The sequence below is a fragment of the Falco rusticolus genome, chromosome 10 (genome assembly GCF_015220075.1).
Source record: "Falco rusticolus isolate bFalRus1 chromosome 10, bFalRus1.pri, whole genome shotgun sequence".
Classification (NCBI taxonomy): domain Eukaryota; kingdom Metazoa; phylum Chordata; class Aves; order Falconiformes; family Falconidae; genus Falco; species Falco rusticolus.
The window spans coordinates 14,348,774-14,376,753 of NC_051196.1; the positions used below are offsets into that span (position 1 = coordinate 14,348,774).

The 27,980-nt window shown below is 38.1% G+C and overlaps 1 protein-coding gene across 1 annotated transcript in view; it reads right to left on the minus strand.

Annotated features, from left to right (window-relative positions):
• Positions 1 to 27,980, minus strand: part of ANO3 (anoctamin 3) — a 138,141-nt gene that overhangs the window by 7,294 nt on the left and 102,867 nt on the right. The window contains exons 15-26 of the mRNA XM_037403195.1: positions 13,569 to 13,651; positions 12,483 to 12,623; positions 11,963 to 12,127; positions 10,596 to 10,632; positions 8,489 to 8,600; positions 7,220 to 7,277; positions 5,635 to 5,732; positions 4,060 to 4,205; positions 3,800 to 3,952; positions 2,969 to 3,116; positions 1,058 to 1,138; positions 106 to 211 (exon numbers count right to left, since the gene is read on the minus strand). Coding sequence (XP_037259092.1) covers positions 106 to 211; positions 1,058 to 1,138; positions 2,969 to 3,116; positions 3,800 to 3,952; positions 4,060 to 4,205; positions 5,635 to 5,732; positions 7,220 to 7,277; positions 8,489 to 8,600; positions 10,596 to 10,632; positions 11,963 to 12,127; positions 12,483 to 12,623; positions 13,569 to 13,651 — 1,328 coding nt within the window. The remainder of the gene's footprint in view (positions 1 to 105; positions 212 to 1,057; positions 1,139 to 2,968; positions 3,117 to 3,799; positions 3,953 to 4,059; positions 4,206 to 5,634; positions 5,733 to 7,219; positions 7,278 to 8,488; positions 8,601 to 10,595; positions 10,633 to 11,962; positions 12,128 to 12,482; positions 12,624 to 13,568; positions 13,652 to 27,980) is intronic.

Here is a 27,980-nt window from a genome sequence, read left to right on the forward strand (position 1 = left end):
AAACAAGCTGTTGATGATACTGAAATTTTTTTCATGGGACTACTTTAAAAAAATCATTTTAAACCTTGAAGAGGTTGAAAGGAACTGTTCCTTTCCATGACTAACCTCAAATACTATGATGAAGGCCAGCCGCGCTGCCAGGACGTGCCAGAACTGCAACGTGAATTCATATGGAGTTGAACTCCATGGTGGGGCTCTGTAATCTCTGTACCTGTAAAGCAAAGAAATACCCAGTAAGTTAGTCCGTGCTAGAAAACCTGAACAGGGTGAAGAGCACTCTCTCCCAGATCCGGTTGAAAGCAGAGAAACTGAAGTGAAAACACGGTTCAGAAGGAATTAAACAGAAAAGGAGAATAATAGTCCACAGTATAGGCAATTAAATAGGGCTGCTTATAAGATGGCACTCTTTGCTCCAAAAATCCAGAGCAAACAACTTCTTTTGTTGCTACAAAGCTGCGCCTTGGAGTGTTAAGTTCAAAAGCGTTAACTCCAAATTGGTTCTTATCTTTGCTTATAAGGATCTGAGATTTTCCAGACAAGGTTTGCATAAGTGTAACGTGATTCTGTAAGTCCTTAGTCAACTCAAGCTAACTCTCACTGTAAAACTAAATCTGAAACCAGAAGGATTTAATTTAATGCTGAATTTCTTGTATTCACCTTGTGTAACTGTTTGGGATCCTGACCTGGGTTAGAGCCAAACAAAAAAATATATAATTTTATTTAATAGACCTCAGAATGCTTAACAAAACTGAAATGAGAAATTGTATCCTTCTTGGCAGCTAGGTAACTTTGAAATGAAATAATTCATAAAGGCACACAAGATACAGGTTACAGAAGTCCTGGAAAAACTCAGAACACAGGTTTCCCATGTGTTACTATTGCGCCCTAACACACGGTGTTTGCACCTAAGACTTCCACACTGAACAAACTTGAACTCCAATGCTTTCACAGACAAAAAAGAAATTATTATGCCAGTAATTTAAGCACTGAATTTCCATTTAATATCTATATTAATGTATATGCCTGTATTACAAGAAGGGAGAGCATTGAAACATACCGGCAGTATCCTGAGTATCCCATCCCGAGTTCACTCAAATCAAATACTGACAAACTGCTGTTGACATATCCTTTTAAGCATCTGAAAGAAAGACAGGGTCAGGACCTTCTTCATAAAGTGGTTATATAGCATAGATCCTGTATGGAAACATATTCTGCTGTCATGTATTGCAAACATACTATTTGCTTATCAGGACAAAAGCAGTTCTAAAATTTTAAGCGGAGAAGGCAAATTTTATTGGAAAGGAACAAATAACACCTGTTTCAGGGATAATGCAGTTTAAAAATCTATTTTCAGCACTTTTCATGGGTTTGCTTCTTATCTACCAGCAGATATAAACCAAGAATTGTTGCTAGCATTCTTCACTCTCTTAAAATTACTGAACTTAGAAAGATGGCTAGAGAGGCAGAGAGGAGAATAATTTAACATCCTTGCAGAATCTGCCACCAATCATGCAGCATATAGCAACAAATGACAGGTTTTATGGCTTGAATCAAAGAATTTTCACCAACAGTAAAATGAACAGTGCATATATACCAATCGGCCATCTGAAAGGCAACAACTTATGACTATTAATGACAGAAACCACATAAATACATTGAATTATGACTGTAGGAGTGAAATTTTTGTCTTTTCCTGGAAAATCATGGCCATATAAGACATCCCATCTCCTCGGAAATCTGTCCTGTAATTCAACAAAGAGCATTCTGAAAGGCAAAGAACATTTTAAAAGAGATGCATCAGGGATCCTACTACACCCCCTGAACTTTCAGGTTTGCTGTGACACCTCGAATCACTACTGGCAAAAGAAGAAATAGAATTATGTAGTTCTCTATTAAAAGGGTAGTGCACATTAAGCACTAATGTTGCTCTGATATTGTCTCTTTTCACCCTATCCTGCTTCACTATTTTTGCCCTTAAATTCTCTCTTCCTGTGACACCACAGGAAGCGTAAATGTCTATTTTGAATCATTAGAGATGGAGCAACGAGGGAAGGAAGGGCAGACCGCTGAGGTTTGAGCTGAGGCATGCTCTATGAATGAAGCGGTACTGGCTTGCTGGACAGGCCTTGATGCTTTCACTCTTACCCAACCTCCTGCACAAAAACCAAGATAAGTTGTGCTTGTAACACACGCTGTATTAGCAAAGTGATGCTTCCTTTTCTCAAGGTAACCCTGATTCCCATATTAAAAAGAAAAAAAATAAGAACACCCTTCAAAACCACCCCCCAAAACCACCTGTAGGGTATTGGTCTCCAAATAAATGAAAGGATGTCCATGGGTACCGTGATCTGTTCATATCATGTAAAAGGTCATGACAGACAGCGGGAAAGGTAGACAGAGCATGGTGGACCCACAGTTCAGGGACAGCAGTAAATGTCTGGCAGGAAACTGGCCCGGTGGTACAAAGATAGGCAAGATACCCTGTTTGATGCTAAGATACACTAAAGATGGAGTTATGTTAAATAGTGTCAAGGCCAATCTTGCTGGAGGTGGGCTGCAAGCATTTCTGAAAACAGGCAGGGAAGTTTGAGGGTGAATGAGGCGTAGCCTAAAAGAGGGTTTGGGATGATATATATGTGTGTGGGAGTGCAGTGGGAGAAGACAGTCCAGAACTATTGCAGAAAAGAAGAAAAGCTTATCTGGAGAAAGCCAGAAAACTGCTTGATGTATACTGAACTCTGTGGTTTGCCTTCAAAAGGGAAGACATGATTTTCCACTTCGGTAACTGTGGAGTAAGTTTGCAAACTCTTTGGGATGGATGAATTACTTGCACTTAACATCTGTGAAGGTTTGCACAGATGTAAAAGGTAAAAAGTTACTGATATATGTTAAGTATGTTAACACAGAAAGAGAGAAAAAGTGCGCTTCCACTGAAATATACATGTATATATAAAAGTATGTTAATTACTTTTCTTGTCTGTACCCTTGATCTGTACAGGGACCATATTTGTATGCATAGACAAAACGTGGAATGTAATCGGAAGTAATGGCAATAACAAAGGCGTTGGTGATGACAGCCAGAACTCCAATTCCTTCCAGAATCCCATACCAGATACCTAGGAACAAGAGAAATGACAACAAAGTCATTAGTCTTTCACAGTCATATTAAGTCATATGAAGTCATACTAGTAATATTTAAGTCATTGTTAGTCACACAGTTTTCCCTTCTTGTCGAGAGAGAATTATTCAGTCAGAAAAGCTAGTCAAGATGAAGCCGTGTCCCCACATTCCTGCCACCAGTGGCTCCACCTGGACGAAGCCTTACAGTAGGGCACACCCTGTCGAGAAGAAAGAGTTAAGCAACAAATGTATAACCATAATCTTTGGATATAAAGACCAAATAGAAGATTTTTGAAAGACAAGGCTTATTTTCATTTAGTTCAGTTTTAAACCAAAACTGAATTTACTCCTTATATTTAATTTCTAAATTCAACTGATTTTGGATAGCATTTAAGACATACAGTTTCACAATTTGGAAGCCTAAAATACTATTTAGCCTGTTTTCAAGATTCCAACTACTATGATCCTTTATTGAAAATGGAAAGAAAATCCGAGTAGTCCTCTTAACTAAGCAACTGAGTATCCTTTTGTTGCTTAACAGGAGAGTTATCACTGAGATCTTTCGGTTACACTATCAACTTCACTCTTGATGCACGAAATATTTCAAGGGTTAAGCTGCACTGAAGAAGGAAACACAAATAAATGGTATGTGACAGTGACAGTCAGTAGTTTCTCTCACCTATATCTGTTGCTCTCGCAGGCATAGGTCTTCGCCACTGAGTAACAAACTTGTACGCATCTAACCTTATTTCTATGATATTATTAAGCAATGCCAGGAGCGGTGCCAGTGGGAAGGCAGCAACGAAGATGGTGGTAAAGCCAAACTGTAAAACTAGACAGACATTTTTGTGGTTAGCAACTGGAAATGCAAAAGATCTTTCAACATGTGACATAGTCCCAGTTTCTCAAAAGAAGTGACACATCCCTAAATGTACTCACCCATCTCTAAATATTCGTCCATTAAACCATGAAGATTCATAGGCTGCAGATTCCAGTCTTTTTCCCATTGAGGCAGAGAAACTTTATGCTCCATTAATTGCCCTCCTCTCTTCATTTTGCGTCGTGACCACCAATTCTGTAATAAACTTTATTAGATAAACAGAGTATTATTGACTGTACTTGCTCAGTAATTTACAATACTAGCCGGTATAGTTTTGCAGTCAGTGAGCCTATTTTGGATAGCACATGAATGTATATTTAGATATTTTTTTGAAGTATTTACAATATCATACAAGATACAATTCCAAGAATTTCCAAAAGTTCTCAAAATTCTGCATTACTATTTTAATTATGTCTTTAATGTAGCATATTAGTCATTGTACAAAAAAGCTTTTCAGAACATGCCATTTGCTTGCATAGACTTTTTTTTACAGGATTTATCTGTATGCCTAAATAAAAAAAGAACAGGGAAAAAAATCACACATAGTGAGAGCATTAAAAAAATAAATGATGCTTTATTTTTAATCCTGTAAAAGACAAACCAAGTAAATGGAGCTCATTAAGAACTCTATGATACCACCATATACTGAATAGTAGAATACGACTATTTTTGAACAAACCTAAAGGTCTAGATGCTCTACAGAATTTTTTCTGTAGCATTTCTCATGAAGCATGAAGAAGTGTCTAAAAAGGTGTTGCTGAAGCTGCAAATATTTAAGACTTTTTTATTTTTATAAAGCTGTGCAGAGGTCTTTTCACAAAGTAGTTATAAATATGAAGCAGGTCACAGTCTCACAAATTAAAGTGTTACACAAATGAAACCTATTACCCAGTACAGACACAGGCGGCAATGAAAGACCAGTGTTTGTTTCTAGACATTACTGAAAAGAGACTGAAGATGGGAAAAAATTTTCTTGTAAGTATTTTTATTAACAGGCTGCTACTTTTTCTCAAACTAGTGTTTAGCTCTTGATCTCTCGGTCACTGAAAGAGCAACTGTCGCCACAGTTGCAAACCATGGTTTTGTCAAAACAAAACACTGCTTTCCATAAAGGAAGATAAGCATCTTTGAAAATAAATTCTAGATAGAGTTAAGACACTGCTGGGCTGAGGAGACAGGAAGCCTGACACTTCAAGTAGGCTTCTTCTCAGAAATCCATCTCACAGCAATACAGTACGCTGCCCCTCATCTGCAGAATGGTTGCACATTGTGAGCATAACCATTTCTGACATATTTTCAAGGTTGAGACTTTGATTAAATTAATATTTGATGAGCAACCTTTTACTGAAAACATATTTTTCCACTTTCAAGAGAACTGTAAGACTCTTAGCCCATTAGTCTTTTCAGTAGTTGAACAGCTCTGTATTATGGAAAATGAAAACACAATAAACAATTTAGGTGGTTAACACACCCTGAGAAGCCTTATCTTATTGCTTCCCTTGGGAATAAAGCTACAGTTTGAGCCATGCAAACAGTGAAAACATTCTCCTAACATAAAAATATTTTTCCTTATCACTGAATCACACCAATACATAATCACTAGCTGTAAAAGAAAATTTGACATCTGAACTTACGGATAGCCTAGCTCCATGAAGTTGTTCCACATTTGTTTTAAAACCATAATAACTCCCATTTGCAAGCACAGATCTATCAAGCAGCCACTAGGATGACACTAAAATGAAATGGGAAAAGATTAATAGCTAAACAAGATAATTTCTTTAATTTTTATTTGTTCAGAGGGTAAATGAAAAATCTTCAATATATATGTCTAGTGAAGAACACTAACTTCCAGCTACAGAAACATTAAAAGAAATATTAATAACAGAAATATTAATGCACTTTAGTTGAACAACCTTTAGCCATATTATTTCTTGAAAAACTAGACCACATTACCTAAGTTAAGGGTGTGTGTTCTACATATATGATAAATGATATAGTCTATTTCATTTAGACTGATACATACATATTCATTTCAAAAGAATGGAGCAATATTTCATTTTTAATACCCTAAGTTTGAACAGAGACTTAGTAGCTGAATCTCTGGTACTACTAGCTAAACTACCTAAATTGCCAAATTAAAATGTTTAGTAATTACATAAAATTTTTTTTAGACCATGGACTACAAATGTTATGGCATTTTATTCTGTGGCTACCAAGGTTCAACAGAAGAAACCTGTTTTTCAGAGATAGGAGGGAACTTCAGCATGGTAGAGAGATCCAGGGAGATACAATCCTAACACGTTTTCAAGCTAAATTTTGAAAATACTGTTTTTCTTCTTTTAAATCATAGAATCATAGAATAGTTTGGGTTGGAAGGGGCCTCCAAAGGTCATCCATTCCAACGCTCCTGCAACGAGCAGGGCCATCTTTGACTACATCTGCTTGCTCAGAGCCCCATCCAACCTGACCTTGAACGTTTCCAGGGATGGGGCATCTAAGGCCTCTCTGGGCAACCTGATCTGGTGTTTCACCACTCTCATTGTAAAAAAAATTCTTCCTTATATCAAGCCTGAGTCTACCCTCTTTTAGTTTAAAATCAATCCCCCTTGTCCCATTGCAATGAGCCCTACTAAAAAGTTTGTCCCCATCTTTCTTATGAGCCTCCTTTAAGTACTGCAAGGCCACAATACGGTTTTACCCCTGAGCCTTCTCTTCTCCAGGCTGAACAACCCCAGCTCTCTCAGCCTTTCTTTGTAGCAGAGGTAGTCCACCCGTCTGATAATTTTTGTGGTCGCCTCTGGACCCACTCCATAAAGTCCATGTCTTTGCCTGTGCTGGCAGAAACTTCAGAAGCTGATAGAAAAGCACTATATATATGTGCATTACATTGCTCTCCATCCAAAAATTCCACATATTCAGGAGATTCCAATCCTGTAGGACTTAGTAGTGACTCTGAGACAAGGGACTGTCACTGTTTGTTTTTCCCAAAGAGAGAAGCAGAAGAAACTGCATGTCTGGGGCAGAGGCACTCAGCACGGTAGAGGACACAGAAGGAAAAACACGTCTCCTGTTTCCTATTCTTTGCTATAAATAAGAGTTTACTCTTCACTGCACGTAGATGGAAAAATAAATCTTTCAAACCGAACATAATTCATATTCTTCAGCCATTTCCTTTTTATTCATGGAAATGTCACAGGAACACAAAACAGGATTGCTTACCTCTTCCAGTCTCCATCTGTTAAAAAGCTTGTTGTACTTTCCTGGGCGGCCTGCAAATCTGGAAAATAAGATTTCTGTTTCTCAGTGGACATTCCAAGAACAGCCTGTATCAGCGTTTATTTCACAACATCCATTGAGCAAACTTGTGAAATATAAACACATTAAATCATTGAGGCTTAAATTGGGTATCTGTAGGATATGGAAGTTTCAAAATGCAAACAAAGAACATCATTTTGCAAGTGATCCTAAGCTTTTATTATGTCCAGAACAAAAATCTTAGCTTCAGAGGTTTTAGACGTTAGATATTCAGACTCTAATCTATTTCTAAGAAGATAAGCCACTGCAATACATAGGAATTTACTGCATCACACAGATCTTCTTGCCCACGTGAAGTGTGCACTGGATTGCACCCTCAGACATAGAAGCAGAACATCACTCCCAAACCCATCATAATCAAATAGATTCTTGTCAAATGAATTGAATCAGAATTCTTCATGACCTCAGCAAAAGTTCATAAATGAGACAGAAAGACCTTTATGCCTGGTCTTGCTAGACAGAGGAGATAGCAAGATACAAAGAAGTTTCGGAACTGTATGGAGGTGCACCACTGGATGTAACATGCAGATATTTTACTCTTTACTAGATGTTTTATTTGTTTTTTTTTTAAAACATTCTTGAAGTGAAATTGTATTATAAAACTGAAATACTCTATGTTATATAGGAATGGTAAGTCTGATCATAACAAAATTGAAATGAAGATGAAGCAAGGTTAAACCTGTCTAGTATCTCATGCTCTGAGCTAAAGATACACACAAAACCGAGCCAGAATTTCTGCCTCCTACTCTTGTATAAGACCTGCCAGACAATATTTGATATTTATAGAAAATGATCCTGGGAAATGTAACCAAAGGGGAATAAACAAGAAAAAATCACTACAGTTTATTAGTGCAGGGCTAAATACAGACCCACATTTAGGAAGTGGCTGTATTTTCAAATGAACTGAATTCTCATTTAGTAGGAAAGTCATGTATGTAGACCCACTTAAGAAGTACACTTTGTCTAGTTTCATGAGTAAATATTTCAAGGGTCCAACCCTCACATACAGTTAAAAATGTTAATGTAGTGCTATCAATTATCCTCAGAAACTGACTTGCATCTAAATCTTGCAGCTCAAACAATCACTGCATTTTCTTCAAACCTATAAAATTAGGAAAACTTATGAGTTCTGTGCAACTTTTCCCTCCAGCTCAGTTAGCAAAGACAACTTACCTGCCAAGAAAAAAGGCGATGTAAAAGATGGAGCTGTTCAAGTTGACAAACTGGAAGAGGAACATTTTCAAGGCAAAGCTGTTTTCCCATTCAGATTCTGTTCTAGGGTGCTCTGTGGAAAGACACAATACGTGATATAAACTAAAATGAAATCCAGTTATGCCTAACTTTGCTCACAGATCCACCAACACTAACAAAACAAGCGATGGTTCCAAGTCATGGGGCCTCATGAGGTTGCAATTAAGGTGTCTTTTTCTTCAAAGTGTTCAGTTTGCAGGTCACAAACCCATTGTCCCAGCTCAAACTATGTTGGCTTTGTGTGGAAAAGGAGATACAAGCCCCTGGGTACAGAATAGATCACAACTCTATGGGAAGCTACCTGTTCCATTTCCATGAACAATTTCTGAATTCAGTGTGAACCTTTAATTTTAAGGCTACAGGTATCTTGGGGAAAAAAAAAAAAAAGCCTACAACAAAAAGCAAAAGCACCTGGCATCAGCAGAGCAATAGATGGGGGCTGCCAAGGAAAGCAGAGGGAAAAGAGACAAGCAACAGTCAGTTTCTCACCCAACCAACTTGCCTTCTAAATACGTCTGTGAGACCATTACTTCATCCTCAAGGCTTTCCTTTCATGATTCTTGTGAAGTGTTAAACAGTTTATAATTCCACAAGGAAAGGATGGAGGTCCTTATTTGTTTGGGGTTTTTTTTGAAAGAAATGTAGAAATGTGTAGCAGGGCTACAAGTATTCTGTGTGGGTCTGCACTGCCTTGCATGTATTTCTTTACTGTTTGTAGTACATTATTTATGTCTGAATTAGAACTTGGTGATAACAATTAATTATTTTTTTTTTTGTAAAAAATTCAGGTTTCTCTGATGGATGTATCAAACTCAGAATATAGTACACTGATAAAAGTTGTAAAGCACATACATGAGTTAGAAGTCTAAGCAGCCTGGATTTTTCAGTTCAAATTTGTACTGCTTAATTACTTTGGTCTAATGATGACTACATTAGGATACAAATATACAGCCTTACATATGGACACTTGCTCCCAGAAGTTAAGATGTTCTCCTCCTCTTTCACATAAAACATCTTAGGAAATGGAGTGAGCTACACAGCTCAAACACCCAATGCTCCATCATGCTTGATTCAAGAAGCCTTTTTTTTGTGTGTTTTAATTCTTTCATGTATTTTGGGAAAAATCAGCTTGCACACTTAAATGAAATCACTATTTTCATTCTAATTTCCTGGTCTGTAAAAATGTATTTAAAAAGTAGGAATATAAATCAGTGTGATCTGAAAAAAAAAATTAAAAATTTTAATAATTCGAACAAGTTTACTGTACATCCTCAATCTTTCTAACCCGTTCAATTGCCTGTTGTCTGAAACACTGAAACCATTCAGTACTTGAACCAGAAGAGGGAGCCGTTAAATTTAAGCACCGAGCTTGCTTTTAAACTACTACAAGATCAACTGCACATTTGGACATGGGCTAAAATAGAACATGCAAGAAGAAACCCTAAAAGGTAACATATTCACATAGTAGATCTTAAACGCTGCCTTTGCTTTCTTGTTTTCTATAAGCTAGAAAGTTTTACCTCTATGAATCATGACTAAAGGCTTCAGTATAAATTTTTAATGTGACAAAATCAGAGCTACTTTAAATTTATGACTTAATATTTTTATCTTAGAAAATGTAGTTTTATCTTAGCCCATTTTTTCCCTATTAAAATACACATTAACAAACTGTAAACAAACAACAACCACCAAGCATTTGGGAAAACTGGAAAAAAAATCACTATTAGCAGTCTAGGAAAGAATATGTTTTGACTTTTGTTCCATTACAAATGTCAGTTTTTAAATATACTATAAATGTTAATATACTATCAAACACACACAAAAAAGCAGAAGATTAAATATCTTTCTTTTTCATTATTTCCTTAGTGAAATAATAATTTCATTTCTTTTTCTGATATCTCTCACTTGGTTAGGGAAATGGCAGAATCATACTATGCACAGATAAAGTTTTCAATCCCTTATTTTATGGAAGTACAGAGGTATATGCCACAGCTAGCAAGAACCATACCATGAAGGCAGACCTACATACCTAAGTCTGTCAGGAGATAGGCAACCTTTTCATATACCTAAAACAGAAATAAGAGATGGTTTAAGTGTAGCATGTGCTGTCTGTTGTGACGTCAAATTCAGAATGAAAACATGCATCAAAAGCATAGGCGTTCTGTCACCCTATAGCATCAAGGTATCTGCACAGGGAAGGGAGGGTGATGTCGTAGCTATGCATGGATGTATAGTTTCCTATAAAGACTTCATTGAACTACTTCAGGCTTCTTTATCCATGTAAATATGTAAGTATATACATTAAATATACATTAAAGATAAATCAAGACCCAATAGATGAAGAGAAATGTTCAGACTTCAATGGTCCTTCAATTAATAGTTACACGCTTACCCTCTAACTTCAGGAACAAACCTATGTGATCAAAAATTGGCAGAAGCATTTACACAATACAGTTTTCCTTTGCATGAATGTGTGTACTGGTGAGGATATTGGCCTCCTACTGAAAACGTCCTTATCTGCCTATATACTGACTACCTTCAGTCTTTATTTTAAGTGACATGTAGCCCAAGGTAGCTACCAACTCTGAAAAATTTTTCCTTGAGTATTTATTATTAATAGCAAGTTATTTTCAGTAGCTGTGGTGTGCTTGTTCACTTGAATGTACTTTTATGACTTAGAATTATCACATATAATAACAGAAATAAATAAAAGACAGTTCTGAAGAATGCTTTCTTATTGCAGCGAGTGCACAATCTTCCTAACAGAATTAAAAGCCATTGTTCGCTGCGCTATTATTCCTTTTTACCTTTTTGCACCTGCATGGGAGTAGAAAAAATGATAAATTATATTGCAGTTGAAGAAATGGAGTTTATAGCAATGTACACTGTGTTACCACAGTAACTGATTAAACCTGTGCTGTTACATGACAGGAAAAACTTAAAACAAAATTATGCATCATAGCGATTCTAGGACTGTGCAACACTGGTATCACAGCTGCATTTTAAAGAAGAAAGGGAAGAATTCAAACTTCTCAATTGAAAATAACAGAAAGGAAATTCTCAGCCAAAAAAATTATTTACTTCCATTTAGAGATGTATTGTAATGTATTGTAAAAGGTAATGTAAACAAAAAAAAATCAGGTGCAGAAGGCAGTAGCCTGTACCACTGTGACTTGGTGACGTAAGTAAAGATATGTAGTGACAAATCAAGCAGGCAAAAGAGAAAAACATTGACAAACACAGCATTAGAAGAGGAAAAACCCCTCAAATACTAGCCTCAGGCACTGCTAGATGGATAAGCAAGAATATGTATATATCCGATATACAGTAAACTCAGTCACCTTGTCTAAGTACTGTTTTAAATTAATCCCTCCTTTAAAAGAACAGAAGACTTACAACATTGAGTGACATGATGATCATAAAATTGATACAGACTCCAGTGCCAGATGTTGCAAACTGCCAATACTTCTTGATGAAATACCACTTGAAAGAAGCAAACTGTTCCATGGCTACCAGACGATACACCACAACTGCAAACACTGCAGTAAGGACCAGTGAAATCTACAGGTAAGTATTTATGAATAGAGATATTAGAACAAAATAAACCAAACCTGAAATAATTTCCACTGAATTAATAAAACTAACAAGTGTTTTAAAGATTGCCATTTGTTTTGGTGAGCAGACTTTAACAGAATGAAAATATTAGATTGATGAATTAAAACATTCCTTTACAATACAACTATATCACATCTTTTAAAAGAAAGAGATCCAAAACCTAACAGTATGACTGACACAATCAGTTTTGCTTATTTTATGTAAATCCACTAATTTTTATGAATGCACTCATGACTTGCGTTACTGTTTACATCAGAGTAAGATTAAAGGCTAAAATAATGTCAATACTATTAAACATTACCATGAAGAATATTCCTGAGACAGACACCATCAGTCGACTGAGCTTATCAGGGAAAGGCTGAAAAGGTTCAGGTTTTCCTGTGATGGGATTTACTCTTTCCACTTGGGAATATTTAGCTTCAAACTGCGGGCGCAGCTCTTCCTGGAACGACAGAGTAGATTCCATTTGTTGTACAACTTGCTTCACTACAGTATCAAAAATCAGACATATATGTGCTATAAAGTAAAAAATTTATATTGATACAAACTCTTTTTTATAATGCTCCAACTCAAATATCCAAATAAATTTGCTCTTTTGAAAATCCTTAGAAATAGTGCCAAAGACCTACAACGAACATAAACCATAACAGCCTTCCTCACTAAGCGAGGATATTAAAATGGTCACAGGTCATAATACTGACTTTAAAACTAGTTTATCTGCACAAATTGATGAGAAAGCTATAAATAAATGCCAGTTATTATGGTGCTTTTTGTGATATGAAACCATTTACTAAAAGCCACGAGCTTGTATCTACCCACCTATGGAAAGCTATAAAACAAGTAATGGTAAAGTCTCTATAGACTTAGACTGCAGTTAAATCACCAATATACTTAAATTACAGCTCTATGTTCAGTAGTGATTTATGAAGTAATAACATCATTTTATTATTGCTGATGCTGATAGTAGATGTAAAAGGATAAGTTATGTCTCTCAGAAGGACAGAGAATCCAGTCTCTGTCCCTTTGCTTGTCTTGGTCCTGTTTTGAGGCAGGATTAGGAATTTCCAGTACAAGAAACCACAGCATTGAAAGGTATCTGTGCTGACATCAGTCATAGCTCCTGTCCTCTGTATTGGCAGTATTTCCACTTGTTTTTTCAATGGATACTTTTAATAAATGTTGAATTACATTTTTAATTATAATGCTAGATACAGAAGGTAAAGTATCCTTGCATAGTCTCAAATATACTTCCTTACTCGGCAACTAGTGTTATAAATACAAATATCTGAATGACAAATTCAGATTACTGGTGTAAAATATGCATTGATATTTACACTTAAATCATGCTGATAGCAAGATTTACAGGTTTACTTCCATTTGGTCTTACCTCTTCATCTTCCCAGTCTATGAGGTCCCAGTCATAGGTTAACACAGCTCTACGCCTCTTCCAAAACTCTAGAAAGACTGTAGCTGTGGAAATCATCAATTGCATTTTTATTATGGAAAATACAGAGAACAGGCCATGCAGATCTCAAGGAAATCAGCAACATGTAGCATGACAGCTGTCACCAGCCACTTTCTGGCTGTCTTCCCCATGGAATCTGAAAACTATAAGTAACTTCAGGATAAACACTGTTAAAATTGGAACACTCAAAGGTAACAGAAATTAAGGAAGCGTCTCAGTTATCAGGAATAAAATTCTGAATTTTAAATCCCCCTGAATTAAAATACCCGACTTGGAGAAAGTGAAACCGAACAACTGAATTAGTGGCTTTTTCCCCCCAGTGCCATTACTGCAGAAAAGAACGAGGAAGGGTGGGCTATCGAAGTACACGCAGCTCCTTTGGGCAAGGAAATATTTTAGCCTGTGTAAATATCCACCGAAGCTGTGGTAATAAAATGAGGCAGTCGTGGCCTAGAAGTAATACTAGACTGTGGACAAATGGTGTCCTCAATTGAACATACACTAATCTTATAATGCAATATATTTCATTCTGTCTGTCCTCTAAGATTTGGGATAACTTGCTTACTCTTTAAATTAAGATCCATCTCTAAGTTAAGAGTTTTCAGGCTCTGATATAGCATGAATAATAGTTTACTATAATATGAATACTAATAAATTATGTCTTTTATGTTACTTATGTACACAAAGCATTTGATACTGGAATGATCAGGAAAATCATCCATCTAGGTGAAGCAGGTGAGGCCTAATCATTAACTATACCTCCCAACTAAAGCACTTTTTCCAGACCCACCTGGGCCCTTAAAAAACGCTGCAATACTCTTTACCACAGTTGAACAGCATTCATCATAATTTTGCTGTGCTAAAAGGCTACTGAGAAAATAGCATTAAAAACTAGAAGGATATAAATACAAAGCATGTGGGGAAAAAATAATCCATAAAACTTCTCTGCGGTGTAAACTTCTAGTCTAAATGACTATAAAAAAACACCCCAAAAAAACCCATCAGAATTTTGAAATTCAAGTATTGGTCCAGTTCTGCAGAAAGGCAGGATCCTTCCTGGCTTGCCTTTATTTTACTCTCTCACACCACTAATGCCACCTGTCTCTGGTTGCTCTCCATGCGCTCAAGCCCCACCAGCCCTAGTTGCTAGGCGCTCCTGGCTGATTCATCTCTCACCCTCATCTCCCAGCTCTGAAAATGCTAAGCTTTGACTTTTATCAATTACTTCTGCAGAAAACCAAGATGTACAATAGATGACTAATCCAACCATTTGAACATCAAGATGAGAATATTCATGTTTTAACATTGCTTTGAGCCTGGCAGAATTTCTTTCTGCCTAATCCTGCCATTTAAGAATTCTGGATAATTTACACTTTAGAGAGAGTCACATACCAGCCTCTGCTTTGCTACAGAAAACTTTATCTGGTGCCTCCCTTGCTCTTCCCCGGGCACACTGATTCCCATTTTATATATATCTAATTGCCATTCTGCATTTTAAATTCCATAATATATGGTGTACATCCAGCTTTTGTCCAGCATTTTGGCACAGACCCACTCATTTAGGGATCTGTTATTCAGTGCTCTGCAAGACTGCAGTTCTGGCCAAAACTTCCAAAAGTTCCTTTCCGTTCTTATTTAAGTTACATTTACTGCCCTTATGCTGCCAGTACTTGCATGAATGAAGAACTAAAATCACAGACTCATAGAATCATTTGGGTTGGGAAAGACCTTTAAAATCATTGATGCCAACCACTAACCTGACACTGCCAAGCCCACCACTAAATCCTGTCCCCAAGTGCCACATCCACATGTCTTTTAAACACCTCCGGGGATGGTGACTCAGCCCCCTCCCTGGGCAGCCTGTGGCAGTGCTTGACCACCCTTTTGGTGAAGACATTGTTCCTAAAATCCCATCTAAACCTCCCCGGCGCAACTTGAGGCTGTTTTTTTCTTACACTATCGCCTGTTACTTGGGAGAAGTGAGTGCCGTGCCCCTCGCTGCAGCCCCTGCCAGGCAGCTGTAGGGAGCCATCGGGTCCCCCCGAGCCCCCTCCTCTCAGGGCTGGACCCCCCCAGCTCCCCCCGCCGTCCCCCCCCAGCCTTGTGCCCCAGCCCCTTCCCCAGCCCCTGCCCGGCTCTGGACACGCTCCAGCCCCTCTGTGTTCCTCTGCCACGAGGGGCCCAGAGCTGAGCCCAGGGCTCGAGGGGCGGCCGCCCCAGTGCCCAGCGCAGGGGGACGGGCACTGCCCCAGCCCTGCTGGCCACGCTGGTTCGGCTACCAGCCAGGAGGCTGCTGGCCACCTTGGCCACACAAGCATGGTGCCGGCTCATGCCCAGCTGGGTGTTGACCAACATAGCCAAACCGTCAGCCTGCAGGTGACACCCGGCCGGGGAGCTTGGCCTGCGGGGGGCTCTGCAGGGGGGGCTGGGCAGGATGGGCCCACGGGCCGAGGCCAATGGTACCAGGTCCAACCTGGCTCGTGGGTCACAGCCACCCCCCGCAGCTGCGGGCCTGGGGCAGGGGGCTGGGAGCTGGCCGGCAGGGCTGGTTGGTGACTGTAAAAGTCAGGGCTTGTTTCCAGCAAATGTTTTTATGCAATAAAAACACTCCTCAGAATGGAAACTGCAGCTTAATTAAACACAGGCTATAGCTGACTGACAGCTCGGTCTCCTCTCCTGCCCCAGGAGCCTCCATAGTGCAGCACGGCACCGAGCCAAGACCCAAGTCACAAAGAGAGCATCTTCCACGAGGTGTTCACTCACTCAGGTACACAGTTTTTACTTTTCCTGATGGATGAATGAAACTGCTAACAAATTAAAAGGGGACAAGCGCATGCACCTTGCCAATCTGAGTAGAACTGCAGCCTGTATAAGGTCTTGCTATTTTCAAATAATATATATCTATCCCAATAACCTTTATATTCCAATAACCTTTCTTTAAAAAAAAAACACTATCAGACAGGTTTCGTAGCACCTTAATGACAGCATGATGGTGCAAAGTATACTGCCGATCCCAGTATATCACTTGTCATTTGGTTAATGCTGCGTAGCATCCAAATCTTGACACAAATTTGTTTTCAGATCGCATGGTCAATCTGTTAGATGCATGTACACCCAGGCAGAGCAACACATGTGAGTTGGAAGATTGTTGATACACACTGTGGCACACAATACATTCCAAAGAAAACCAAACCCACGGTATCACTCTGTCCTCCCTCCTCTCTCAGACCAGCCCGCCTCATGCCACAGAAATAATTTACTTCCCCAAAAGGGATATTAGAAAGGGTAGAACTTGATCCATTTCACAGAAAACCCTCCACTTGTCCACTGCAGTATTTTCAAGAACAAACCGCTAGTCATTCCCATATAAAAACCTCCTGTATGTGCTGTATTCTCAACACTTATCTCAAGGATAAGTTATGAAATAGTATTTGCACTTGATGACTTAACAATTTGAAGTGGAAACAGATAAGAACATCATGGCATTCCACTCAAACAGTCACACAATGCTGAAACATTTCTGAGTTGCTCTTCACTACATACCAGCCTAGAATATATATACTTAAAGAAAAAAAAAAAATGACGGGTTGATTAGATCAGCGTATTAAGTTATACATAACAAGTTTGACTTCCTTATTCTTACCTTAACCCGGTATTGTTCACACAAAACCTAAAGTGAGGAGTAAGAACTGTAACATTCAGAGCCCTAGCTGGTTATGTATTCTAAAGTAAAAACTATTGACAGCTCATCAATTCAGGAAATTTAGATTTAGATTGTTGTCTTAAATTACTGCAACTGTGAACTTGGAGATAGGATCCGACCCATTTCTAGCAGCATGTTTTTCTTAACAGAACCCGTTTGGCTGCTTTATTTTGTAGGAGACAGGCTTTTCCAGTTTTCATCTCACAAAGTGTACCGTAGGAAGCTCTGTGATAAAAAGCAGCTATCTTTTGTTAAATTAATACTTGCACGGTACATGGAACAATAGTTCCTCTAGTTTACAGAAAACAGCCACCCTTCTGAAATACCGGTTCAAAGACTTTCGAAAGATTAAGCAACGAGCACTGCCACTTTACCATAAACACTGCAATTTCTGTGGACTCTGTAATGACAGAGCTCGGTTATGACAGCGGTGAGGTCGGTCAGGCGTGTTCTCAGACGCGCGGCTGCACGCAGCCAAGGGCTGCCCCACCTCGCCCTGCCGGTACAGCGCGTTCCTGCCCCGTGTCACACTGCCACATTTATTGTCCCTTCCCACCAGACTAATTGCACTCTGGGCCATAGCAGTATTTCAGCAGGTTCTTGCATATTTTGTAGAGCTCAAAGGTAAGTTTGAGGGGATTTTTTTAATGCTTATTAGTGGATCTGGTTAATAATCACAGTGTTCTTTTATACAGCATTTGGGAAAGCAAGTGGTGCTGTTGTAGACAAATTCTGCTTAAGAGTGTATTCTGACAAAATAATTGAAAACCACCCATTTAGTGATTCAAACACTAAGGCAGAGAAGTAGCAACCATAAACAATGAAAGTATTTCACTAAAATTCATACTTCTCTTTAGCGGGTGTTTACACTAAAATTCATACTTCTCTTTAAGGGGATGTTTATGCTTCTTGTCAAGCAAGTACAAATTTTCTCTTCCTCAGTTCAGAGCCCATTTTAAATGCTGGGGGGTGGGGGTGGTGAAGGGAAGTATTCTGTTTATGCTATTTTACACAAAATTTCTGTAAGAAAAGGTATTGCTACATTGTTACTGCTTCTGCTGGGGTGAGTTACACCGACAATGAACTGGAAATACAGACTTGGGAAGCTCAGCCATTGCACTTAAACTTGTCAGTTTGCTAGCTAGTAACAGAGGGGAAAAAATACATTACTTATGGAATACTATTTATATTCCTCTTTATAATTCACTGAAAACTTACAAATTGTTTTCTCAGTCCAAAAATTAAAATACATTTGAGCTTGAAAATTTAATATTTATTGCTCATTAAATTTGAAGTATCTTCCTTAGAGAGCAAGCCAAATTTTAGACCAAAGAGCCAAAGAAGCAAAAATCCAACATGTTTCTAGGACCACCATTTGCTACTCTTTCTATCTGAATTCTAAAAGATAAATTTCTATATCTCACTTTATATTTGTTCCATCTATTTTTGGATCACTGATGTAAAAGCAAAACCAATCTACTTTATGAGGCTTCAAAAAGCATAGTAAGCTTTTTGTGACAGCTCTGCAAATATGAACGTTATTCCAGGTCACAAGAAACACAGAAGTGCCATTAACAATTTGCTCATCATGTCACCGTTTACTACATAAAGTACTTTCTAATCACTGCTGTAAGGGAAGGAAACAGTACAAGGTTTTATTTATTTACATGCAAAAGAATATCCTTTGAATTTATAGTTCTGAGGACTGTATTATGCACCCATAAGACGACGTGGAAATGCTTATTTTCTTGACAATTGCAGAGGTTTTGCAGACGTTACACCTCTCTCTGGCAGGTGGGATTGTGTTCAGGAAATACATGTTGCAAATACTTTATCATGCCACAAATGTGTTTTTAATTACTTAATATACCACTGGATATATATTTATATGAAAATTGCCATATCATAATTTAATAGGACATTTTTTTCTGTGTTGCAGAAATATTGAGCACAAATCTGAGCAGTTAAGGCAAACACAAAGCCAGATGCAATATCCATGCAATCTTCACGGCCAAGTCCATAGACCCAGGGGAGGCTGATGTGAATGGGACCAGGGCTTCACCCAGACTGTAGGTGTGCAGATGTACACCTATGTACACTAGTTGCTTCATATTGAATACTTTCTGCTGTAAAGGAACTTTAATCTTTATTAATAACAGAACGACAAGGATTTTTGTAGCCTTTTTTAGATTTGCTTCAATTAAAATTGAGAAGTCTGTATGATAGAGGATGACAGCCTCCTCAGTGTGGCTGTACCAACACTAGCAGTTTAATCCACATCAGGAGGGTGATTTTAATGTCTCCTGATCATCTCCATGTGTTGCCCTTTGGCTTACACTACTGGGTACTTCTCTGCATAAGCTACGCGATATGCTCCAGGAGTAGCCTAACACAGCCAGCTCTTGGGGGGTGCTCAGTCAAAGGGAAGAGATTGTGGCAGGTTCAGGGTAAACCCCTCCACAAACATAGAAGAGTGGGTATCAAGTCCTCAGCACCTCTACAGATCTCTTGCAACTGGACTACACATTTTCTAGCATAGACACAACCAGCGCATACCGAGTATGCCCATGAGGTTCACATCAGAGGGCCTTTTTTATGGGAAACTGCATTCACGTCTTGGTGAATTCCTCAAATAAGAGCCACTGTATCTCTTCATAAAGCCATACACCAAAGGAGGCATTTTAGGCTTCCCCTTTTTGGAGCTGGCTTTTTTTCCCCTACCCACCTGTCATAGATCTCAGATGAAATTTGACTCTAGCAGCACAGAAACAAATGCAGCGTCCAAATTCCACTGAAAAAACACGGTGGTGTAACCACCCTATGTCAAAACCTCATTTTTCGTGTTAAAAACAGGTAGAGCTAATCTAGGTAAATGAACTGCAGCCTAATCCCATAATGATGCCATTTCTACTCACTTGTGGCTACGCCTACTGCAGCAGTTTGCACTGAGCTAGTACTGAGTAACGTGAACATCAGTGAATAAAAAAGCAAGACCTTTTTTTTTTGTTAATAACCTGTTTATAGCCTCCTTAAACAATTACTTGACCAACTAATTTAATGTTTGGGCTCTTCTGCATGTTTGGCTAATCTATAGCACTGCTGTTGTGCTGCAATAGCACTATTTACATATTAAGCTCCAAAAGCAATGAGTATCTCTGAAGAACTTCAGCGTTTTTCTAAACTGTATGAACATAAATGCTGCACTAGAAAAAAAAGAGTTAATTATTACAGACAAAGGGATTTCCAGGAAGCAGTTCATCACAGCCTGAGAAGTACAGCACACAACTTTCAAAGCAAGGATGTTTCTCCTCTATGGTCCCCCATGAAGATTACACAAATAAACTGATCAGAGAAAACTAGAAAGAATTTCTTCAGCAAGGATAGTGAAAACTTTTCACACTGCTCCATGAATTAAAATTACAGTTAAAATGTATTGAGCATAATTTCCCTGTGTAGTTTAGTTACAGTGAAGGGATAATGAGCGATATGACCAAACCAACTTTGTTCACCGATATGAGTATTAATAAAAGAAGGAAAGACCATGCCATTGAATGAAAACAGTAATACTGTTAAAATGAAAGCATGTTCTTGAAAACTGTAAAATACAACAGGTTTCTACTTCACTGTTTTGCCGTTATTAGTACTAACAAATCAAAACCTAATATTCAGATTGCACAGCATTTCATAGTCATCTGAAGGCCTATCATTCAAATTGTAAACGTAATTGGAGCTGATAACTGAACTCCAAAGCGGTTTTCTTTGGCTGGCTTGTTTGGGGTCAAAGTGGTTCACTTGAGTTTAACTGACACTCAAGCAGTTCTCTCTTATTTTTTGCTGAATAAGTTAGAAAAATGTTCCAAGCATAGGTCCTTCCCGCAATATAACGAACCTTAACTTGGGAAATAAGCAGTGTGGAGAAATGGAATGTATGTTAAAAAGCAGATTAAATGGTGTTTTATAAATACACATGTGTTTCAAGTAATGGTACCACCTTCCAACCACAAAAGAAATAAGAACGAGGCCAAAATGAGATACCTTGACAGGATATTTAATTATAGTCTACCCATACAACATTGCTACAACATCTGTGAGTGCTTTCCATTGCTCTGACAGTGTTACATACAAAGAAGCTAACCTGAGGAAAATGCACAATTAAATGAAAAACCGAAACCCCAACCAAACAAAAGAACATAACCAGCCCTTATCTCCTTCCTCCCAACAAAACACCCATAGGAAAAAGCGTAAGGCAGTAGGAGGGGAGGCTGAACATGGAAGAAATAATTACTTTCTCCAGGTGTATATCTCCTTTCTTAGATGGTAAAGTACCCACATACATGGACACCTAATTAATTAACGTAACTGCATTAATTAAAGCAACTGAAAATGTAACAGTGTACTTTTTATCGTGCTGTCTGTCACATGAGAGGTTATATGGGGGAGTTAAAAGTTGCATGATCTAAACCTGTCTCATGTAGAAAAAACCCACAACCCTTGCCAAAACTCCACAGATAATACTGAACAGCGTAGCTGTTACTATCATTTGACTTCAAGATGAGTTTTTCTCATCCTTCTCAATCTAACGTTGGAAAAATGAATACATACAATACAGCTTCCAGTTTCCTATAGGAAAGGAAGTTTCCACACAAATTCAGCATCATCCATGATTTAGTTGTCTTATTTGCTCCTGGCAGCATTCATATGATGCTCACTGCTCAGGGTCACAAAACATTACCCATCAACCTTCTGGTCTAATTGTAATAATTATATTTCTTCATAAGGGAGCATAACTCTTCAGAATGGTCTTGGAGTTGCTGCCTGCCCAGAAAACATTAGCTTAAGCGTGCCATCAAAATACATATCATTACCTCATTCTATAGCAAAGTGGTTTTGAATTATTCCTCTCTGAGTATGAAGCCTGCGTACAGAACCAGGGAATTTTTCTTCTGCAAAAAGCTCTTGCTGATCATCAATATTGTTTTAGGTCACCCCTGAGGTTATTAACACCCTGGTACATAAAGTTTTCATCATCAACACATGGTAAACTAGTGAGATTTCTGTAGTATAACACTGACTTTTGCTACCAGCTTATTTGGGTCTTAACTGAGTAGCTTTGTTTTGCAAAATAAAATCATAGACAAAAGCAAATTTCTTACAGGTTCTGTATATTACAAACCAGACTTTGAAGTCAACACTATGAAACCCTCCTGTGGAATGATTTTCATTTTTCTGCTTGTAAGGCTGCAATGGAATAAAAGCAATTCTGAGAGCATAAAAGTAAACAAAACAAGTAATGGCAACAGCTCAGTTACAGATTACAGTCAGTCTACAGTGCAACCGACTTCACAGAGATTTTTTATTCTGCCTATGACTACTACCACAAATCCTTCTACTGTCAGTCATGCTGCACCAGTAACTACCACTACCAAAGAAAATGTAGTAAGAACAGAGATGAGCAGCTGGCAAAACAGCACACCCCTGAACTCCACTGATGGCACCACTTTATCTTCAAATGTCATTACGGTATCAAAAGATGGAATAACTAACTCCACCACAAACTTCAACAGAAGTCCAACATCTTTAGCGATGTTTACAAAAATGACTGACTCTTCTGGAGCGACCCGAAGTGCTGTAGCTACTTCTGCTTCCACAGTGACACCAAGTAACTCCAGAGTCACCTATAGTACCTCTTCAGCTGTGGCGCTCCCCAGTGAGAACTCTTCACTCAACCTCACGACGTTGTTCCCCACCAGTATCACTCTGACATCACCCACAGTGATGCAGGACAGTCCTATGCCAAACTTAAACCCCATTCAGCAGACAACAGAGTTGAATCATAATTTCAGCAACCCTTCTACTGCATCATCTAATTCAAAAGATGCCAATGCAGGTAAATACCTAACTAAAGTCCAACTGGTTTAATAAAATAATTTGAATTAAATAATAAAAAAATGTTTTCTTCATTGAACAGGAGGCTTGATAGGATGTGTGAATTAATAGGTGACCGAGTACAGAATAAAACTAACACTCAGCCCCCACCCCCCAAAAAAAATTAAAAAAAATATAATTATCTACTCTTTACTTGTTTAACACTTCCAAGAGTGGGGGAACCTAATGACAGGTACTGTCCATTCACACTGGAGTTGTGTAGAAAAAACATTTAAACATGTAACACATTAACTTATTTAAGTTCAGAAACTTTTGTGACCGAAGATGACTTCTTATAAATACTTCCAAAGGAATTAATCATTGTACATTTAATTATCAAGCTGAGGATGCGTGGGAAAACAATGGAACATAAAACCGTCACGGCACTTTTCTATCCTGCTGCTCTGAATCAGGTCTTCAGGAAAACAAAAGGAAAGATTAGAAGACACAGTAATTTTTTGCATTAATTAGCTTTCAAGCTGTTAACACAGGACTGAAAGGCTTATCCATCACATCCAGTAGAGTACAGTTTGTACTAAGAACTAAAGGAGCACCAGACTCTGATGTTTCTTATCATAGTTCTAATAATTACAACGTACCCAATTTTTAGATAATGTGACTGAAAAGGAAGCAGGGTGGGAGAGGCAAGTTTAGTTCCAAGAAAAACAGAATACTTTGAAGAAAAGTCTTACAAAATCAGAGGAAAATCTTGGAGGAATGCAGTTATTCTCCTAACTGAGTAAGTGCAGAAAGCATTACTGGATTTCTTACCTTGCATACTCAAAAATTGGTACTCTAACAATCACTTGAAATTCAGAGGCTGCAATTTTAACTGCTGGCTTAAATACAAATAATTGCATTCAAAGAGTGATTGCTGTTTATTTCTTTAAACAAAAGGATAGTGGTTGATTTTGTAATTAAACCTGGAACCTTTTCATTTGACTAAAAACTCATGTAGCCTTTCTTTTTAAAACCTCCTTTATTCCCTTGAAAGTCAAGGATGGAGATGTCTCTTTTCTTTTACAATGGCAGAAAGTTTATGCAGAGAGGCTGGTTTAGTCATAGTCTGCACAGTGTTTCAGATCCTTGGTGGAAAGTCCCACTCCACAAAGCCCTCGACTGCTCCAAATCAAGAGTGAAGTATCTGGACTTACAGACTTATTATTTTCATTCAATTGTCTCTTTCTTTCTTTCTCTACTAGACAAAAACTACACAGAAAGAATAATAGTTGGTGTCACTGCAGGAGCCATTTTGGTATCAATATTAATTGGTCTGATTGGGTATTTTATATATGGTAAGAAAAGGTCTGAATCATTTTCCCACAGACGTCTTTACGATGATACAAGGAATGACCCAGGTAAGGAATAGCACAAGTGTTTTGCATAAGAACATTTTTTATTTCTGCACAGAACTGCTTAAATAGTCTGGTTTTATAGAGTTATTAGTAATTGTATCATTGACTTCAGTCAAGCTAGGTTTCAACTGACAGTACTTTATTATTTTAAAATTTTAGCTTAACCAATATTCCTCTTAACTCCCTGTCTCCTCCTTGCAAGTTATTTTTGTAACCTCTGAAATATCAGGAAATATCACATCTAGTATCAGTGAACCTGTTCAAAGAATTCTGGGTGAGTTCAAAACTGTATCTCAAAAGCTTTTGGAAACTTTGATTAACCGAAAAAGGCTAAACTACTTACTCATCCAGCTTCAATTACAAAATGAGGGATGAAGTTGTATCTGTTTTTAGGAGTTAAAATATTTTAAAGAGGTTTAAAAAGAGGATTGCTTTTGTCTTCTCCATGAATATGTATAAACTTGTATTAAAGCGTAATCTCACAGTCTCCAAACATTTATATCATGTTCCTGGACTTTATTTTTAAATGTTTAAACAAACACTGAGAGGCTAAACACACTTTTTTTTCTCATATAAAATCAAATCAAAATAAAACTCTGGCAATACGCCTTTTCTGGCTTAAATGCAAGAGCTGAAAGCTGCCAGAACGTCAGACTATGAGCTAGCTTTGGAAGCCAACCACCCATGAAGTGCTGAACGGGCATTGCTGGGAGGACGCATGCTCTCTTCAGAAGGTCATGAATCATGCCCTTCACCTTTTGCTCCCTCCACGTAAGGAAGAGGTTAACCAGGCTCAGCTGCAAGGGACTGCTGAACTAAACTGTGAGGTACCCAGTGTATGGGGATAAGAATCTCTTAAGCAATAGATAAAAAATAATAATTACACTATCCTTTCAGTTCTCCACTTGGACAACTCACTTGGACCATATGACCCAAGTTTTGCATGTACATCAGATGACAAAACCAGCACAGCAGACAAGGCTGAAGAAGACAACGCAGGGTGCCCATCCGACGGCATTCCTATGACTGACATGACACCATCCCACTCCTCGTCATAATGTTTGCTTCAGATTATATTCTCACCTGTTATCTATACGCTTTCATTTTCCCCCAGATGACCTGGCAGCTGTTATCTTACAGGCATTACTGTGCAAACAATGTTTTGGAAAGGAAAGGGAAAATCACAAGATACACTAATACACAACAAGCAGGGTCCAGCAGCAGAATATCTGCTCTTCTACTTTGTAACTAAATGATCAGCCTATGGTTTTCCTGGAAAGATATTACACTTCCTTTCTTAGAAATAATACAGACAAATTGCACTCAGATAAAGTTCTGCCTTGTGTAAGTTTGGTCAAGAATGGAAACATTGTAACAGAGCAAAATTTGGCTAGGATTGCAATGATACTTTAGCATCGATACAAAAGAATTCCCAAATTTAACTACCTTGGGGTGAAACTACTCTGTCCAAATATAAATTCTATCTGATAAATGACTCGGGGCATTATTTTCCCCACTCTACATTTGTACCTTCTTCAGTGAATATGACAAACAGAATTATATTTACTTGGATTACTCAGAGGTTGATGTTTGGTGGGGAGAACAAAATCTGAGTGACATGGACTACATTTAACCTTTGACTACGATGACAGAGTTAAAGTTACTATTGAAGGGAAGAAATGAAGACAAGCGTTGTTCTGTCAAACTGATCTGTTGTTTGCAATGCAGGCTAGATCTGTAGAAATGATGTAAAAGGTTTTGGTACAGGTTAGACAGAAGAAATACTTATCTTAAAATGAAAGGAAAGGAATTATGTCTGCCATGTATATAGATATCCTAAAAAGCATGGTCCAGTTTTGTCCAGCTAAAGAGTAAAATTATGGCAGTATAGTGCAAATAATTGCATAGTGTATCTGTTTGCAATTACGAGACATGTCTAAATAGAAAGAAAGAACATGAAAAAGACAGCTGTAAAGGCATAGAACAAACAAAGTGCAGAGAAAATAACTACTCACATGGGATAAATGCTTGTTACTATGACTGTTAAAATACTTCATTCAGTGTGTGGAGACTGTGGATCATGTCAATGGAGTTGTCTCACTGGACTAAGAGTTATATGGTTGCGAATGTTGCAATGACAGTTTATTCAAATAAATATGTGAGTAATGTACGTGCACACACACACCAGAAACAACGGCAGTCATACTGCAAAGGAGTAAACCCAGTATTTATTTCAAAGTATTGAAAAGATTAAATAATTGAGTGCGTATGTGCAATGTTGCCACTCCTACAGTCATAAATCAGCACACTTCCCATCAAAACTGGAACCTGATTCCTAACATTGTACCCAGCATGCTGGATAGCAGACTGACAACTGGAGACACATTCACCTATGTTAGGTGAGAGTATCACTCTGCTGCTCGAAATTAAGAAAAAAATCAATATTCAGCTTTCATCTTCCTTAGCACATAGACCATCTTTCCTGATAATGGCAAAGCAGGACATAAGCAAAATTCCTCCTTACATGTGAACCTTGGCCTCAGCTGAAAATAGAAAGAGATCTCTCTAAGGAGAACTTGAAGATAGAAGCTATCAGAGCTGCCTACATTGGTAGTGCAATGCATTTTAGGAATTTATGGAACTAATTATTAGTAACTGCAAGGCCATAACAGCACTGCTAGGAGCCAGTGAAGAAATACCAGAGGCAAGCACTCAAAGTGTGTCCTTCCATTATATTGTGTTAATTTTTATCAATCTAATTATGAATTTTGCATGTATGTGCATGTGTCTGTTTACCTCCTGGATGCTTTGCTTTTGTTTGTATAGTCCTCTGCTTTTATCAGGCCAGCCTCCAAAATTTGTGACATTTGTTTATCCTTCACTTTAAGTTAGAATCATTAACGGTTATTCATATGTATGACATAAATAAATCTGTTGTCTGCCATTTGATTCTATCTAAAGTTGTAAAACCTGGCTTGAATTCAGACAGTTGTATGTATGTGAACTGGTGTTATTTTCTCAGGCTTTACATAGACAAACATTTACATTGGTAAAATTAATCACCTCTTGTTCCAATACCAGTCTTCCCTACTGTTCAGCAGCAAAATACTATTAGCTTCAGTGAAAGCTAATTCCATCAAGCATTTCATGCTGGAATCATTACATCTGTCTTACACAGCATGATTGCAATGACCTTCTAAGAAAGGCAAGACTGCTTTTGGTAACTCCTGTTCAACAGTGGCCTCTGTGGATATCACCCTGCTTGGCTTTGGGCCCTGTGACATGATGTGTGCGATGTCAGAGTGAACATAATGAGATACTCAGACTCAGAATTTGAATATAAATATTAAA